This window comes from Chiloscyllium plagiosum, unplaced genomic scaffold (assembly GCF_037043375.1).
Source record: "Chiloscyllium plagiosum isolate Xiang-an unplaced genomic scaffold, Cpla_swu_hap1 HiC_scaffold_20, whole genome shotgun sequence".
NCBI lineage: Eukaryota > Metazoa > Chordata > Chondrichthyes > Orectolobiformes > Hemiscylliidae > Chiloscyllium > Chiloscyllium plagiosum.
Window position 1 is genome coordinate 80,429,902 of NW_028270158.1, and position 16,640 is coordinate 80,446,541.

The window sequence follows — 16,640 nt, forward strand, 5'->3', positions numbered from 1 at the left end:
TAGTGCAGATAGACCAGGGAACAACAGACCAGCGAGTATCAGTTCACTTTAGGGATAATTATGGAGTAAATAGGTAAGGAGAAAATTGATCTCCATTTGAGAGGCGATGTTTGATCAGGGATAGTCAGCATGGCTTTATCAGAGCGACGAGGTGCCTAAAGAAATTGTGTTGAAAATTTTCAAGGAATTCATTTAATGGGTTTCTCAGCAAGAGTTTGACAAATGTGCAAACTCCACACAGAGATTTCCCCGTGGCAGGAATTAATTCCTGGTCGCTTCCACTGCGAGAAAGTAGTGCTAAACACTGAGGTACCGTGTCGCTGCATATACTCAATGAATGACAGCACACTAGGAAATTCAGAGAAAGGTCCTTGAATGTGACTGCACAGGGTACAAGGTTTTTAAGAAGTCATTGTGGACCTGTGCTTCATTGGGTTTCGGAAAATGAGTAGAAATCTCAATGAAGTATATAAATCTCTGACAGGGCCAGACAGATTGGAAGCAGCGGTGATAATTCCTCTGGCTGGGATGGAAAAACATCATGCCACAACATTCGATACAGAAGGCCACTCTGCATTGAGATGAGAATACATGTGTGCGCGTCGAATCTAGTGAACCTGGGAAACGTCTCTCACACATCAAGCTGTGGAAGCAAAGGCACTGAATATAAATAAGGATATTGAGACACTAAAGGGATAGAAATAGCACAGGACTATGTTGTGAAGATAAAGGATCAGACATCATTTTATTGAATGGGCGAACAAAACGATGGATCGAAAGGTTTGCTGATGTTAATATTTAATATGTTATCCAATGGTTAATCATATTAAGGGATGCGTGCATTGTGAGGGTGAGGTGCATTGGAGCGATGTTCACTCGTGAACTCGAATGGGGGAGGCTCAATTTGTTGATTCACCTACTCCTTTCCCGATGTTCCTGTGAAATCTGTGGTTAAGCTCTGTAAATGTTGTCACAAGCTCTCAGATGTTTGGAAATATGTTTCTGAAGACTCGACATAATTATGTTTCCCATTCCCTTTTCCGATACCGAGGCTTTATTCTTGAAGACCTCGGAGCAGAAGAGCTTATCACATGTCTGTGTCTGGACTCACTTTTAGGCCAGACCAGGAAAACACTGGGGATTTGCTCCTGAAAGTATAATGGGGAAGCAAACTGACGTTGGATCGACATTGGATTCAGGTCTCCATTTCTGACACCAGATTTTAGATGTCGATATTATATAATTGTTTTTAACTTCCGCCACCTGCCATAACATTAGCCCTATGTATATAAGCAATCCAGTCACACTTGCATGACAGCTCCACCTCCACATGGGGACCCAACGGAAACCACACTGAGCAGGTTATTTCTGTGCTGCTTGACAGCTCTGTCAAAAAGAAATTACAAAGATTTTACGATCGTGATGAGACTGAGGGGATAGTAATATATTAGATTGTAATTATTCCCCTCTTACTGGACTGGAAATAGTTGAGTAATGTTCCACATTGCCAGGGAGCAGTCAGAGTTGGAGCTGGTATGAAACAGCTTTCCCAGGTACACGGCTTGTTGTGCAGCAGAAGTCTTCATTCCTATTGCAGGAGTAATGTCGGGCCCATTGACTTTGCCATATATTTGTACCCAGCTGTTTCTTCATGTTATGTGCAGCGAGTCGAATCTTTTGATGACTTCCATGGGTGATCCTGTGGGCTTCATGGCAAGGGCGAGGAGGATCTTTGACTCAACGCTTCTGGTTTTGGATGATGCAGAGACTACATCCCTGCCTTTTGCACTATGTGCAGGTCTGCTACATTAATTAGCTTGGGGTTAATTGCAGAGCAATCTCCTGCAGTGAGCCGTTGAACAACCCATCATCATTTATGACTAGATTTAGCAAAACTGTTTGTCTGTTGATTTTGGGATCGTTGCGCTCTGTTTATCAGATGTTCGGCCTGTTGTTTGGAACATATGCAGAAAGTGAAGTAGCTCCAACGGGTTATCGTCAGTTATTGCTACACATGGTTCTGACTCTGGCATGTTCACCCGGACTCGTTATTGAACCATAGAGCAGCTTGATAGTAATGATAGATTATCTGGGGTAAAAAGGTTTCAGATTGTGTTTGAATATAATTCTACTTCTGCTGTTGTTGTGGTTTCCAGAACCACATCAATGTCACGAATTCTCTACTTAAGGAATTTCAGAAAGTAGACTTTGAAAGAATGTACAGAGGAAGTTTTGACTTCTAAATTAGTTGATTGCAGTGAAGAATTAGTGATGAATAGTTGAGTCATAGTCTCTCAGAGTGATGCAATATTCAGACAGAGCATTCGACCGAACTCGTCCATGCTCACCAGTTTTCCTGATCTGAACTAATTCTACTTTTCTACTTTAGGCATATACACCTCCAAACATTTCCCTATTCAGGTACCCATCAAATTTCAATGTTGTAATTGTACTCAACAATACTACTACCTCTGACAGCGCGCTGCATTAATGCACCACTCACTTTGAGAAACAGCTGCCCCTTAGATTTCTTTTAATTCTCTCCCCCTCACCTTCAACCTAACCTCTTTGGTTTTGGATTCCCCCCACCTGGGGGAAAAGACTTTGCTATTCATCCTGTAAATGCCCCTTATGATTTTATAAATAAGTCACCCCTCAGCCTCCAATGCAAAGCTAACAAAATCCCAGGCCATCCATATGTCTCAAAACCTCCAGTATCCACCCCATAATTTTAAATATTTTATCCCCTTTCCAGTTTATAGCATTCTTCCTGTAGCAGGCCAATAAGAATTGTACTCAGTGATCCAAATGTGGCCTTACCATTCCCTTGTATAGCCACAGCATAATGCCCATTTCGTTTACTCAGTGCTGACGCCTTCTTCACAGCCCTGTCTACCTGCGACTCCACTTTCAAGGAACTAAGTAGCTGGTCCCTGTATGTCTATGTTCAATAACACTCCCCAGGTCCCTACCGTTAACTGACTAAATCCTGCCCTGGTTTGTCTCACAAAATGCAATGCCTCACATTTATCTGCATGAAGCGCCATCTACCATACCTCAGACGACTGACCCAGTAGATCAAGATCTCATTGTTCTCTTAGATAACCTTCTTCACTGTCCATTATCACACAAATCTTTTGTATCGTCTACTAACTAGCCATGCTTCGTATATTGTCATCCAAATCTTTTATGCAAACAATGAATAACCGCAACCTGGTAACTGTGGCACACCGCTGGTCACAGGTATCCAATTCGAACAACTAATCTCTCCCAGCGTCCTCGGTGTTTTACTGTCAAGCCATGTTTGGATCTGATTGGCTCGCCCTCCATGATCCCCTGTGATTTAACCTTTTTAATCAATCTACCATATGGAAATTTGTTGGGCCTCACTAAGATGTACGCAGATAACTTATGCTGTTTACCTTCCCCTGACTTCTAGATCACCTCTTCAAAAGTTGCATTCGAATTTGTGAGACACGCTTTCCCACACAGAAATAACATGCTATTATGCCCATGCCTTTCGAAATGCCTGTAAATCCTGCCTCTGAGAATCTTCTACAAACACTTACCCACACCTGACATCAGACTCACCAGTCTGTAGTTCCATGGCTTTTCATTGCAGACGTTTTTTTTATATATGATATAACAACATTAACTGTTTTCCATTCTTTTAGCCCCTCACCCGTGGCTGCCAGTGGTACAAATTTAATTAGAAACAACTGCAGATTCTGCAAATCAGGCACAAAGTCAGAAGGTACTGCGAAAGCTCAGCAGGTTAGGCAGATTCTGTGCAGAAAAATCAGAGCTAAAGTTTCAGGTCCAGTGATCCTTCCTCAGAACTCTGACGAATGACATGAATATCTCAGCTAGTGACCCCTCAGTTTCTTCCCCAGCTTTCTGCAAATGCTGGGATACACGTGAACAGATCCCGGGTATTTATCTGCGATTATGCATTTTAAGACCTTTAGCATTTCTTCTTCTGTAATGTGGTCACGTTTCAAAAATCACTTATTTTTATTTCCCTGAGTTCCCTCGCTTCCATGTCTTTCTCCACAGTAAATACTGACGTGCTATATTCATGTGGAATCTCACCCATGGAACAGTAACAGGCTGTAAGGCAGCGGCGGGGGCTGCAATGTTTTACAATTTAACATTCTTTTCTTTTTCTTCTGCTTTGTAACATGATTCTGTACATGAGAGGCGGGTGTGTGGAATTTTGTACCTACGATTATGTCACCTGTGCAGACATGCAAACTTTTCACTGTCCTCGTGTGAGTACATGTGACAATGACACGAACAAACCTAATTCATCTCCCGTGAAACTAGAGATACATGGCTGTTTGATGTAAAGGGGACCCTTTTCTTTCTCTAGATTCTCGTCTACCTTTAATACACTTCTTTAATCGCCTTCCATTTCTCTGAACTTTATCAGCTACAGCTGTCTCATGCTTCCTTTTTGCCCTTCTGATTTCCCTGGTAAGTGTTCTATTACACCACGTACTCTAAAGGGATTCATGATCCCATGCTGCCTATTCCCAATCTACACCTTATTCCTTTCCCATGACTGGACCATTAATGTACCCTGTCATGTCTTGTTCGCTACTATTCACACTGATAGGAACATGCTGTCTCTGAGCTCTCACTATCTCGCTTTTGAAAGACTCCCACTTGCAATATGTACTTTTATCTAAGAACAGCTTCCCCCGAATCATCTTTTGAAAGTTCTTGCCCAATACCATCGCAATTAGCCGTGTCCCAATTTGCAACATTAACTTGTGAAACAGGCCTATCCTTTTCCAGAACTATTTTCATACTAATAGAATTCTGGTCACTGTTCTGAAAGTGCTCGGACTCGAACAGCACAGTCACTTGCCCTTCCCTAATTTCCAAGAGGAAATAAAGGTGAGGCCAGAATGAGGGGCGGAATAATTCCATATAATTTCGTGTTTATGATTGTGTGTTTCTGTGTGTGTGTGTGTGTCTGTGCATCTGTTTGTGGACGTGCGCATGTGAATGTTTGTGAATCCATTGAAATAGGAATCAAAATGTCCCTTCTCTCTCTCTGTCAAACCTCTTGTGTTTCAAGTGATGTATTACCACCCTCTGCTGGCCGTCGCATGCCATTTCAGAAGCAGCAGCTTTGTTGGGAAAAGGCACCAAATACAGTGACTCTCTCAGATTTGAATTAAATTCGCTACATTGTCACGTGCACACGAACGAAAGCAATGACATTTCAGTAAAGTCTTCACTTATGACACCACCTCAGGTGCAAGACATCTCGGTACACATTCTTCAGTATTTGGTGCAGAAGAATAATAAGGTAAAAAGAACGGATTCGAATTACTGACCCTTACACCCGAGTGTGTGCCAGCATCGAGTTTCACGACCGCACTGGGGCTCGTGTCCAGAACACACCAGGCCCAGTGTCTAAACCGCACCAGGCCCACTGTCCAGGATGCAGAAGCCCAGTCTCCAAAACACACAAAGCCCAGTCTCAACGCCGCACTGTGCATTAAATCGCGAGGCCTTGACTCCCTAAGCAAGCCTCTATTCTGGGACTCACCTTCACCATTACCATTTGAGTCACTTAAAAAATGTAAAAGTTTGTGAAGAAAAAATACACCAGAGAGCAGAATAAAAATGAGAGACACAAAGTGGGTGGAAGCAGATGAATTCCTACACTGCCGTCATTCTTCATATTTCACGCTGTTTCCTTTCATATTTCATGCTATTTCCATTTTCCACATTTAACTTGAAGACTAAAAGCAGTTTTCTCCGATTCCTTGCAATGCTGTCCCTGAAATATGAATACAGGGACATGAACGTGACTATTAATATCCTGTATGCTGCCATTGGCTGTATTTCACTGCAAATTGGAAAAGTACATCAAAACACATTGAAAGTTAGATAAATTAATATTACCTTCATCTCAACCTCTTCCAAAGGTGCTTCACTCAGAGTAGAAAGAAAGGAGGGTCTCTAGGATAAAGGGCGTCCCCCTGGTACATAGTTCAAAACATGCTCCCCCTCACTACGTCACACCGCCAAGCAACCACATGATAATATTCATTGTGTAATGAGAACAATGCGACCACTGGAAACATTAGGGAGCAGACTATCTGGGAGATGGAACAACACTTCCCATGTCTGAACTGGTCAGAGTGAACCCTCCAGTAATCACTGTGTCGCTGAGTCCTGCAATCTCTTTCCGTTTCAGTAGCATACTGTATTTCATTCTTACTGAAAAGATCAAAGGTTCACGTTTAAACACGTTATTTTCTAGCTGCCAAATTATTGTCCTATGCTTATCCAATCAGAGTGCCTCGACCACGTTTCGATAGCTTTAGTTCCTAACCATCTTAGTTCGAATACATCTTTTGCATTTATCTAAATCTTTGATATCGTTTGCAAATAGTTGTGGCCCAGCACTGGTCACTCTGTCATTGCAGTCATTGATTTGTGTAAAAATGATAAAAATCGATTTATCCCTACTTATCCCTATTTCCCGCTCAATGACCTATCTTCCCCCATTCACATGTAGTTACTTTGGAATGCTGAATATTCCCTTTCATTCCCTGAGTAACAGCCATGAGAGATAAAAGATCTGTTCCAATTGCTGAGTAAAAGGCTCGAATGGTGAATGACCTCATTCCGTTCCCATGTAAAATTCTTGATGGGCTGAATAGCCTGCTTGACTATATGCGCAGTTATGAATGTTGCTAAATATTTTGGAACAATCAGTGAACAGCCTTCTTTTGGCCTTTTGATGGAGGGAATCGCATCGATGCTGAAGCTGCTGATGAACTAAATTAACTGATGGATACCCAGTTTCCATTGGCTTAGACCTTCAGAAGAATGTCCTACTTCACAGGAGGTAGTGCCACATAACACATTGGGCAGTACCTTCAGGATGAGACTGAGACATTCTCTCCATCCGGTCTGTCTGTTCAGTATTCCTACAGAAGTTGTCAGAGACAGATCCATCTGTGCCAAGGTGTATGTTGAGAATGCTTCCTTCTTGTCGTTTCCCCCATCGCTTCCCACAGACTGGCTGCTGTGTACTTGAGGCTTCTGCCTGCTCGGTCAGTGGTGGATCTGTGGAGACACGCTTTGTAATGGACATTGAAGTCCGACACCCTGAGTGCGTTCTGTTTCCTTGTCACCCTCAGTGCTTCCTCTGAGGAATTGAGTTATCACCAAGGGGTGTTGTGGAAACCAGTAGATGCCGACCATTAGGTGATTTTATGGACCTGTTACCATGAGATTTCCCGGGTTCTGGAATCAATGTTGGAGAATTGCATGGTAACTCCTTTCCTGACTTTATCCCCGAGGATTTTCCCGCCACTGGTGTGTCTGCCCTGCCCGCGGAACAGGATATAGTCGGGATGGTGATGCAGCTTCATTCAATATTACCCATCAGGCATGATTCTGTGAATATGGCAGTATCAAACTGCTTCCGGACCAGTGTTCGGAAAACACAGCCCGTCAGGCAGAATTATACGAGCTGGAGAATCGATATTTCTGGCATAAGCCCTTTACCACGAATGAGGCTTGAGTGTCTTTTTTTGGGGGGGGAGTGCACGAGAAATAAATGGGAGGAGTGCAGTGGCTGGGGGCAAGGTAGCTGCGAATTCGATATGAGGATGGATCTGACGGAGTAGTTGATAGTTCAGAAAATATAGTAGAGTGGATAAATGGGAAAGGCGATGGACTTGTCAAGAGAGTGGTGCCGAGTTGGAGACTTGACACTCGGATAATGCTGGGGAGGCGAAATGAGGAAACTCGTGAAATCCACATTAATACCGTGGGATTGCAGGATCCAATGATTGAAGTTGAGACGTTCTTCCTCCAGTCATCGGGTGGTTCGGGTTTGGTGATGGATGAAGATCACGACCTGCATATCCTTCGTGGATTAGGAGAGGATGTTGAAATTTTCACCCACGGGGCTCGGTGGGTGCGGGTGTTCCAAAGACGTGCTCTGAAATGATCCACAAGTTGGTGCCCTGGCTCCCCAACGTGGAGGTAATGACATTATGTGAAATGGCTACAGTAGATAACATGTGTGGAAGTGCATGTAAATTTGTGACGTATGTGGAAGGGTTCTTTGGGGCACTGGACGGAGTTAATGGGTCTTTTTGTCTGTGGTGGAAGTGATGGAGGAGGATGCGAAGGACCGGGAGCATTCAGCGCCTATTGTAATTGGGGGGCGGAGTTCGAGAGCGGAGGTGAGCAAAGTGGTTGAGAGGCGCTGGAGAGCATCATTGAACCATGTAGGAGGCGAAATTGCGGTATTGGAAGGAGGACATCTGGGATGTTTTAAGATGGAATTGGTCATCCTGGGAGCAGGTGGGGCCATTGTGGAGGAATTGGGATTAATGGATGTCGTATTTTCCAGCCAGTAGTGTTGGAGGATGTGTCGTCGAGTTAGCTATAGGAGTCGGTGAGGTTGTCGTCGATGTCCGTTTTGAGACAATCACCAGAGATGGAGATGCAGATTTCGAGGAAGGGCAGGGAGGTGTCCGGGATGGTACAGGTTAACTTGAGTTTGAGATGGAACGTGTTGGTGCAGTTGATGAACTGTACAACCTTCTCATGGGTGCACGAATTGGCGCCGATACATTCATCAAAGTAGCGGCAAGAAAGGTGGGGAATGTTGCCAGTGTAACTGTGTAGTTTCCCCGCAGCATTCAGCACCAAACATTCCGTCTGTAACTGGAATTCCCTAGAAAATACTCTAACCATCATTCTCTGTTACATTCTACACCCGACATTAGTTGGGAACGGCCGGACGTCAGTGAATTGAAAGAAAAGATCAGATCCCAAGTGAAGAGGCCCAGTTGCAGGGCGAGGGAGACACCGTTACGGAGTCCCCACAGGCAGTTAAAATGGTGAATACATTTTCCCGCCGTTTACACTTGTTCAGTTAGCATGATCGATCACAATTGAGTCTAAAAGTCAGAAATTTCCAAACTCCATTTGTCTTCAAGGGACTGGGAGAGAATCCTTCACGAAAGCAAGGTTTCATCCTCCGTGTGAGAATATGGAAAAAAAGTGATCTGTGTCTGCTCTCCAACGATCGAGTATGTGGGAGTTTCCTCTAAATCATCTGTTTCTTTGGATGTGTCTCAGTATGTTTGGGGAGAGAATGTTTCTTGTGGTTTATGTTACATTTCTGTCTGAAATTCAGATTTTCACATTTGTCATTTCAGCTCCAACTGTTTTAATATATCCCAGAGTACAGTGACACAGTTGAAAATCTCTATCTGTCCTCAATCAAACAAGTCACTTTTCCTCCATGTTGATGTACAATGTGTTTTTTTTTTTACCTTCCTCACAGCTAACGTAGTGACGACTTACGTCCTGCTTTATAAAGATTGTGGATTGTCCCCATGTGTCAGACGTTATCTGGCGGCCATGGCAGCGGCGGATCTACTGGTCGTTATCCTCGACCTGATATTGAGACACATTCCCATTGTTTATCGGGAACAGTTTTATTTCATGCGGGACATTCCCGTGTGTAATATCCACGCCAGCCTGCTTTATGCAGCCACTGACTGTTCTGTCTGGTTCACCGTCACTTTCACCTTTGATCGATTTGCAGCCATTTGTTGCCAGAAGCTTAAAAGGAAATATTGCAGTGAGAAAACGGCGGCTGTCGTTCTGGAAACAGTGACTGTGCTGAGCTGCTTAAAAAATATTTTCTGGTATTTTATGTTAACAGGTCAATATCGGCTGGCGAACCAGCCCTGGTTTTGTAAAGTAACAGACGGTGCTCATTTCTCGCCTTTCTGGGTGGCAATCGAGTTCCTCCACCACATTCTAACCCCAGCTCTCCCATTTCTCCTGATCCTGCTGCTCAATGTTTTTACCGTCAGACACATTTTAGTGAGCAGCAGAGCCCGCAAGAGACTCAGGGCTCACACCAGTGGGGACGCTCAGTATGACACAGAAATGAGCAATCGCAAAAGATCTATCATTTTACTGTTTGTGATCTCGGGCAATTTCATCCTGTTATGGTCATTATTAATGATGCGTTCCATATGGTACCGGATGGATGTGATTGGGCGTCGACCTGTGACTGTAGATGAATTTTTGAAGGAACTGGGCTTCATGCTGCAGCTCCTCAGTTGCTGCACAAACACCGCAATTTATGCTGTGACGCAGACAAAGTTCAGACAGCAGCTGAAGAATGTGCTGAAATATCCCTTAACCCAAATATATCAATCAATCAGATTCATTTATAAATCAATCCATCCGGGAGTGTCTCATTTTAGTTGAATTTTTCAGCGATGAAGCAGCCTGTCGCTTTCGTATCAGCCTGTGGGTAGCGCGGGTTTGTCCAACCTTATCCGACAGGAGGGTTACAGGGACATTTCAATGATTCGATCAACTCAGGTGCCAGTAAGTAAAGGCACCATCCCACTGACTGTATCGATCACTTCAAAGTATAAACAATAAAAATGTGCATTAAAAATTACCGAGCAGCAGAGTGAAGGATATTGATGTTTGTCGTTGTTTTGAAGAAGCTGAGCTGGACAGAGACAGAGTCAGCCACAAGTCTTGGTCCTTGGGGAAGGGCAGGGGACCGGGGCCTGAGCTCAGGAGTTCGATTTAAGTCGCTCTGTCATTGCTTTCACCTCTGGGTCCCCCTCACCGACCTGGTCTTCGGCACAGTTCATCTCTCTACCCCGTTGCCGCTACCTCGCTTTCTCTATCACTGGCTCCCTCTCCAATCCTTCATTTACACAAAGTCCCAAATTTATCTCCTCCGTTATTTCATCTCTTTTTCCTCTCTCACTCCCTCTGTGCACTAGCCCTTTCTCTCCACTCTCAGTTTCACTTCCGTCTCTTGACAGCCCACTTTTTGTCTCGCTCTCTGTTACCTCCACGGTTTATCCACCCTTGTCCACTCTTCTCTCTCTCCACCACCTTCTCTCTAACTCTGACTACCACCTTCATATTCCTCACCCATTTTTTCCCTACTCACAGTTGTGAGTAACAGAGTGAGGACGGGGAGAATGCGCGAGTCAGAGGGAGACGATGAGAAGAAGTCACACAGATTTAGTGGGAGAGACAGGGCGCAGAGTGTATGGAGAGAGAGGATACGAGAGAGAGAGGGAGAGAGGCAGCGAGGAGCGAGGAACGAAGAGGGAAAGAGGCCAAAAACAGACGGAAATGTGGCGAGAGAGCAGAGAGAGAGAAAGGGAGGGGTGAGCAAGAGAGGCAGGAGACAGAGCGGGAGTGGAGGAGAGAAAGAAAGGGTGGGACGGCGTATGAAGAGAGTGAAAGCGGGATCGGGAGAGAGAGATGGTAGCGGGAGACAAAGTGGGAAGGCAGGAGGAAGAGACAGTGGTCAGGTAGGGAAGGATCGAGAGAACGGGACATAAGGAGAAGAGAATGGGAAGGGGATGGAGAGAGAGAGGTAGAGTGAGAGAGGGGGAGAGAGTGGGTGTCAGAAAGTGGGAAGAGGGAAACAGAGACAGTGGGAATGAAGGGGGTAGAGAGATTGGGACGTAAGGTAAATGGACGGAGAGGTGGGGAGAGATTGGGAAGTGGGGAGACAGAGGAATAGAGGGAATGGATGTGAGAGAGAGGGAGAGCGGTAGCGGGAGGGAGGCAGTGAGGGAAGGGGAGAGAGAGTGTAGGAGGTAGAGGGGGAAATAGAGAAAGTGCGGGGAGAGAGAGCGGGCGGGGAGAGGTGGGTAGAGAGGGAAAGGGAAAGAGGGCAGAGAGACGGAAAAAGACGGTTAGGGCTCGCAGAGAGAGTCTGGGGGAATGGGGAAGAGAGAGATGATGGGGAGAGAGATTTTAAGAGAGACAGTATAAAGTATGAGAGGTGTGGAGAGTGTGGTGGAGACAGCTGGAGGAGAGAGTGTGACGGGGCGAAGGAGAGAAGAGAAAGGGAGGGACAGGAGGAGAGAGAAGGAGTTGAGAGACAAGAGTAGGAAGTGGGAAGAGGTTGGGCAAGGAGAGTTTGGGAGAGAGAAAGAAAGAAAGAGGAAAATGGGAGATTTGAGAGAGAGTGGAACGGGAGGGAGAGCGGGAGAGGGAGAGGGACAGAGACAGAGGTAGTGGGAAATAGATGGGGAAGGTGGAGAGATAGAGTTGGGGAAAGGGGGAGGGGGAGAGGTAATGGCAGACACAGAATGTGAGAGCGTGGGGGAGATGGTGAGGGAGATAGAGGGGATTGGAAGAAAGAGGGATAGGAGTGAAAGAGTGAGGGTGGACAGTGATAGTGAGAGAGGAAGAGCAGATGGACAGAGACTGAGAAATGGCATGAGGAAGGAGGGAGTGAGTGCGGTACAGGGCGATTGGAGGGGGAGAGATTGTGGGAAGCGGAGAGGGATAGAAAAGGAAATGGGGAGCGGGGAAAATGGATGAGAATGGGGAGGGAAGAGAGGTAGTGGGCAGCGACAGAAAGAGATATTGTGGGAGAGAAAGACAGCGCCTGGGGAGAGACAGACAGGAGAATTAGAGAGAGACGGAGGTGGAGGAAGCAAAGAGAGAGAGATGGGAATGCAAGAGAGTGATTGGGGATACGGAGAAAGAGGGACGGGCGGGAGATAAAGTGATCGAAAGAGGCGAGAGAAAGATGGGAAAGGGAGAGAGTGGAGAGTCGGAGGAATCGGGACAGACTAGTTTAGATTCCCGACAGTGTGGATAGAGGCCCTTCGGCCCAACATGTCCATACCGACACTCTGACTAATGAATCTAACACTACGGGCAATATAGCACGGCAAATTCACGCGATCTAAACATCTTTGGACTGTGAGAGGAAAACAGAGCACCCGGAGAAAATCCAAGCAGACACAGAGAGAATATGCAAACTCCATACCGAGGCTGGAATTCAACCTAGAGCCCTGGTGATGTAAGGCAGAAGTGCTAACTACTGAGCCCCCGTGCCACCCACTTGACTGAATCTGAAAAACGCACGAGTGAGATTTGAAAACACGACCTCTGGTTTTATAAGTAACAACTTTCACAGCAATCTCAGGTGGTGGAGGATTTAAACCCTTGAGGATAGCACTATTCTGCATTGCAAACTAGCTGCGCAACCAACTGAGCTAAACTGACAGAGAGAATTAGAGCGGTGCTGGAAACACACAGCGGGTCAGGCAGCATCCACGGAGCAGACAAATCAACCGTTTTGGGTAAAAGCCCCTAATCAGCAAAAGAGGCAGGAAGCCTCCAGTGTGGAGAGAGGGGACGAGTGAGACATAGGAATAGAGGGGGGAATAGAAAAAAGAGAGAGATAGGGATTTTTGGAGGGGGAGGTGGGCGAGAGAGGGAGCGGGAGAGAGATGGTGGGTGAGATAGACAGGGAGAGAGATGGAGACAGATAAGTTTGGAGGTGATAGAGATAGAGAAAGGGAGGCAAGTGAGAGAGAAAGAGAGGAAGAATGGGAGAGCGGCAGACGGATTCAAGGGTGAGAGTGAGGGATAGGGAGAAGGGGGTGAAGAGAGAGACGGATGAAGAGAGAGCGAGAAGGAGTGAATTTGGAGATAGAAGGAGGGAAAGGTTAGAGAGAAGGGACGTGGAGAGAGAGAGGGAGGTTGTAGAGCGACAGAGAGAGACGGAGGGAAGAGAGACAGGAAGGGAGGAGATTGAGACAGAGAGGAGGAGAGAGAGATGAGTGGTGAGAGAAAGTGGGTATCGAAAGGGGGGTAAGGGAAGACAAAAAGATAGGAGAGAGAGGCAGCTGTGGCGAAAGAGAGAAATAGATGGGGTGAGAGAAAGAGAGGTGGGAGCAAGACATAGAAAAAGAGGTTTGTAGAGACTGAGGAGCGGTAACAGAGGGAGAGAGGGAGGGATTAGATGGAGAGCGGTTGGTGGGGAGAGACGAAGGGGTAGAGAGGGGCAGCGGATAGTCAGAGGGGGGCGAGGGACAGGAAATGGAAGGAGAGAGAAAGAGAGTGGGGAGGTGTGAGAGAGGTGGAGAGAGGGGTTAGGAGAGCGAGTTGTAGAGGGCGAGGGAGAGAGAGAGGGAGGCAAGTGTTAGAAGAAGATAAAAGCGAGAAGAGAGAGGGAGGGATGGAAGGGGAGAGAGGACAAGACAGAGAGAAGGTGTAGAGAGAGGGAGGGGAGAGAGGGGGAAGGAGAGAGAGGGAAGAGACTGAGTAGAAGTGAGTGGGAGAGAGAGACATAGAGTGCAAAAAGAGAGACGGAAGCGTAGAGATAGGGAGGGAGATAAGATAAGAGATTGAAGGAGGGAAGAGAGAGTGATTGCGGGGCAGACAGAGAGAGAGAACAAGAGAGAGAGAGAAACAGGAGAGAGATGGGAGAATGCGACAGTTGGTGAGGACAGGAGGGTGAGAGAGGGGAGAGAGAGGGATACGGGGGAGGGAGAGTGAATGGTCGAGATAGGGTGTGAGTGAGTAGAGAGAGAGAGACTGATGAGAGAGATTGGGTTGAAAGGGATTGGGGAGAGGAGCATGAGGGCAGAAGAGAGAGGGAGGGAAGGAGAAAGGAATATTGGAGCAAAAAAGAGGCAAGAGAGGAGAGAGAGAGGGAAACGAAAAGTAAGAGAGATGAGGAGCGATCGAGACACGGAGCAAGAGAGGTGGGAGGGAGAGTGGGTAAAGACAGAGAGTGGAGAAAGCGATAATGGGCAGAAAGCTAGAGCAAAGGGGCAGAGAGAGGGGAGGGGGCAGAGAAAAAGAGGGATGCAAAGGGGAAAGAGAGATGGGGAGGCTGGGACAAGTGGAGAGAGATAGTTCGTTGACAGAGTGAGTGAAGAGAGGAAGACAGGCAGACGTGAGAGAGGGAGAGACGTGAAGGCAGAGAGATGAAGGATAGATAAAGAGGGGGGCGGGAGAAAGTCAGAGAGGGAAAGGAAGAGTAGGCTCAGAGAGAGAGGGAGAATGGCAGAGTTACACCGGGGCACGGATGGCAGGGAGAGAAAGCGAGGAGGGCAGAGACAGAGAGAGAGAGAGGCTTGATAGAGTGAGAGGAGAGAGGGGGAAATAGAGAGGGCGGATGGGAGAGAGCGAGGAATGGAGAGCAAATTAAAGGGGGGAGAGAGACGGAGGGGTGGCAGGGCGTGGGAAAGGAGAAAGAGAGGGAGGGGATAACAAAGAGGGATGGAAGGAAGAGAGAAGGAGGGAGCAGCGAAAGACAAGCAGCAAAGTTGACAGAGAGAGCGTGGGAAGGGCAGAGAGCGAAAACCACATGTGGAACAGAAGAAGGAGGAGGACAGACAGAGAGGGAAGGGTTTAGAAAGAGAGCGGTTCGAGAGATACAGACTGGAAGAGAGAGGGTGGGTTGGAGAGAGAGGGATGAGAGAGAGTGGAAGCCAGTGAGAGGAGGAAGGCAAGAAAGAGAGAGGCGAGAGAGAGAATTGTGGACGCTGAGAAGGCAGATGGGAGTGAGGAAGAGAGTTGGGGGAATGAGAGAGAGAAAGAGAGGGTGGTGCGACAGAGAGAGAGGGATACACAAATGGAGAGGGGAGTCAGGTAGCGGTGAGAGGGAGGGACGGTGGTGGGGAGAGACAGAGAGGCAGAGATAAAGAGATGGAGGGGGTACAGATACAGAGAGGGATGGGAGAGAGATGGAAGGAGAGTGAGAGGGAGGTTTGAGAGAGACTGGTTGTATAAGAGTGAATGGGGTGAGGATAAGGGAGACTGGAGCGTGGGAGGAGAGACGGGGACTGGAGTGGAATATAGGGAGTGAGGGAGGGTGAAGGAAAATGATGAAGGGGAGAGAGGAAGTGATCAGAGTGTGGGGGAAGGTGATTGTGGTGACGGGGAGCGGCAGGGAGTGGTGGAAACTGGGAGACAAATGTGGACGTAAAGGTGGGAGCGAATGATAGAGAAAGGGGGGGAGGAAGCAAGGGGCAGGTGCAGCGAGTGGGGGGAGCTAGAGTTGTGAGAGAAGGAGGGGAAAAGAGGGATGGATGAGAGCGGGGGAGGAAGGAAGAGAGGGAGAGAAGAAGAGAAAGTGCAAGGAGGTGTAAGCGAGTGAGGGAGGGAGGGGTGAGAAAGAAATAGGGTGGTGGGAAGAGGCGGAAGGGCGAATAAGAGAGTAAGGGGTAGAATCAGAGAAGGAGGGGTGACAGAGGGAGGGGAGGGATGGAGAGAGAGGGTGATGCGTGAGTGTGGTTGGTGAAGAGTGGGATATAGAGGAGGGAGAGAGAGGGAGGGGAGAGAGGAGTGACTGGGAAGGGTGGGAGAGAGTGATGAGAGTGGGAGGGGCAGAGGGAGAGGGTGGAGTGAAAGAGACGAAGCACAGGAGGGAAAGAGCACGTAGGGCAAGAGACAATGAGAGGAGCTAAGAGAGAGAGAAAGAGAGAGAGACCGATGGGGCAATACAGAGAGGGAGGAGAAAATGTAGGAAAGAGGGTGTAGCGAGTGAGATACGACAGAGGCAGGGAGAGAGAGTGATGGAAGGACCTGGGGTAGTCAAACATAGAGAGGAGGAGAGAGAGTTTACGAGGGGAGAGGGGGAAGGATTTAGAGAGAGGGAGAGGTAAGAAAGAGGGAGGAAGTTGAGAGGGTGGGGGAGGGAGGAAAGAGAGGCAGGGCTGAGAGATTGTTGGGAGAGGAAGGCGGGAGAGAGAGAGAGAGGAGAGATGGAGGTGGAGCAAAAGAGGCATCTTAACGAGAGAGGGACATAGACTGAGGGGGTGTGAAGGAAGAGGACA

At 47.2% G+C, this 16,640-nt stretch overlaps 1 protein-coding gene across 1 annotated transcript; it reads left to right on the top strand.

Moving 5' to 3' along the window:
• Positions 1-8,379: 8,379 nt before the first annotated feature.
• LOC148146702 (putative G protein-coupled receptor 139) lies at positions 8,380-10,278 on the top strand. Its single transcript, XM_087997571.1, has 2 exons — positions 8,380-8,527; positions 9,188-10,278. Exons 1-2 carry the CDS (start codon positions 8,380-8,382, stop codon positions 10,276-10,278), a joined length of 1,239 nt encoding a protein of 412 aa, XP_087853697.1.
• Positions 10,279-16,640: the final 6,362 nt, after the last annotated feature.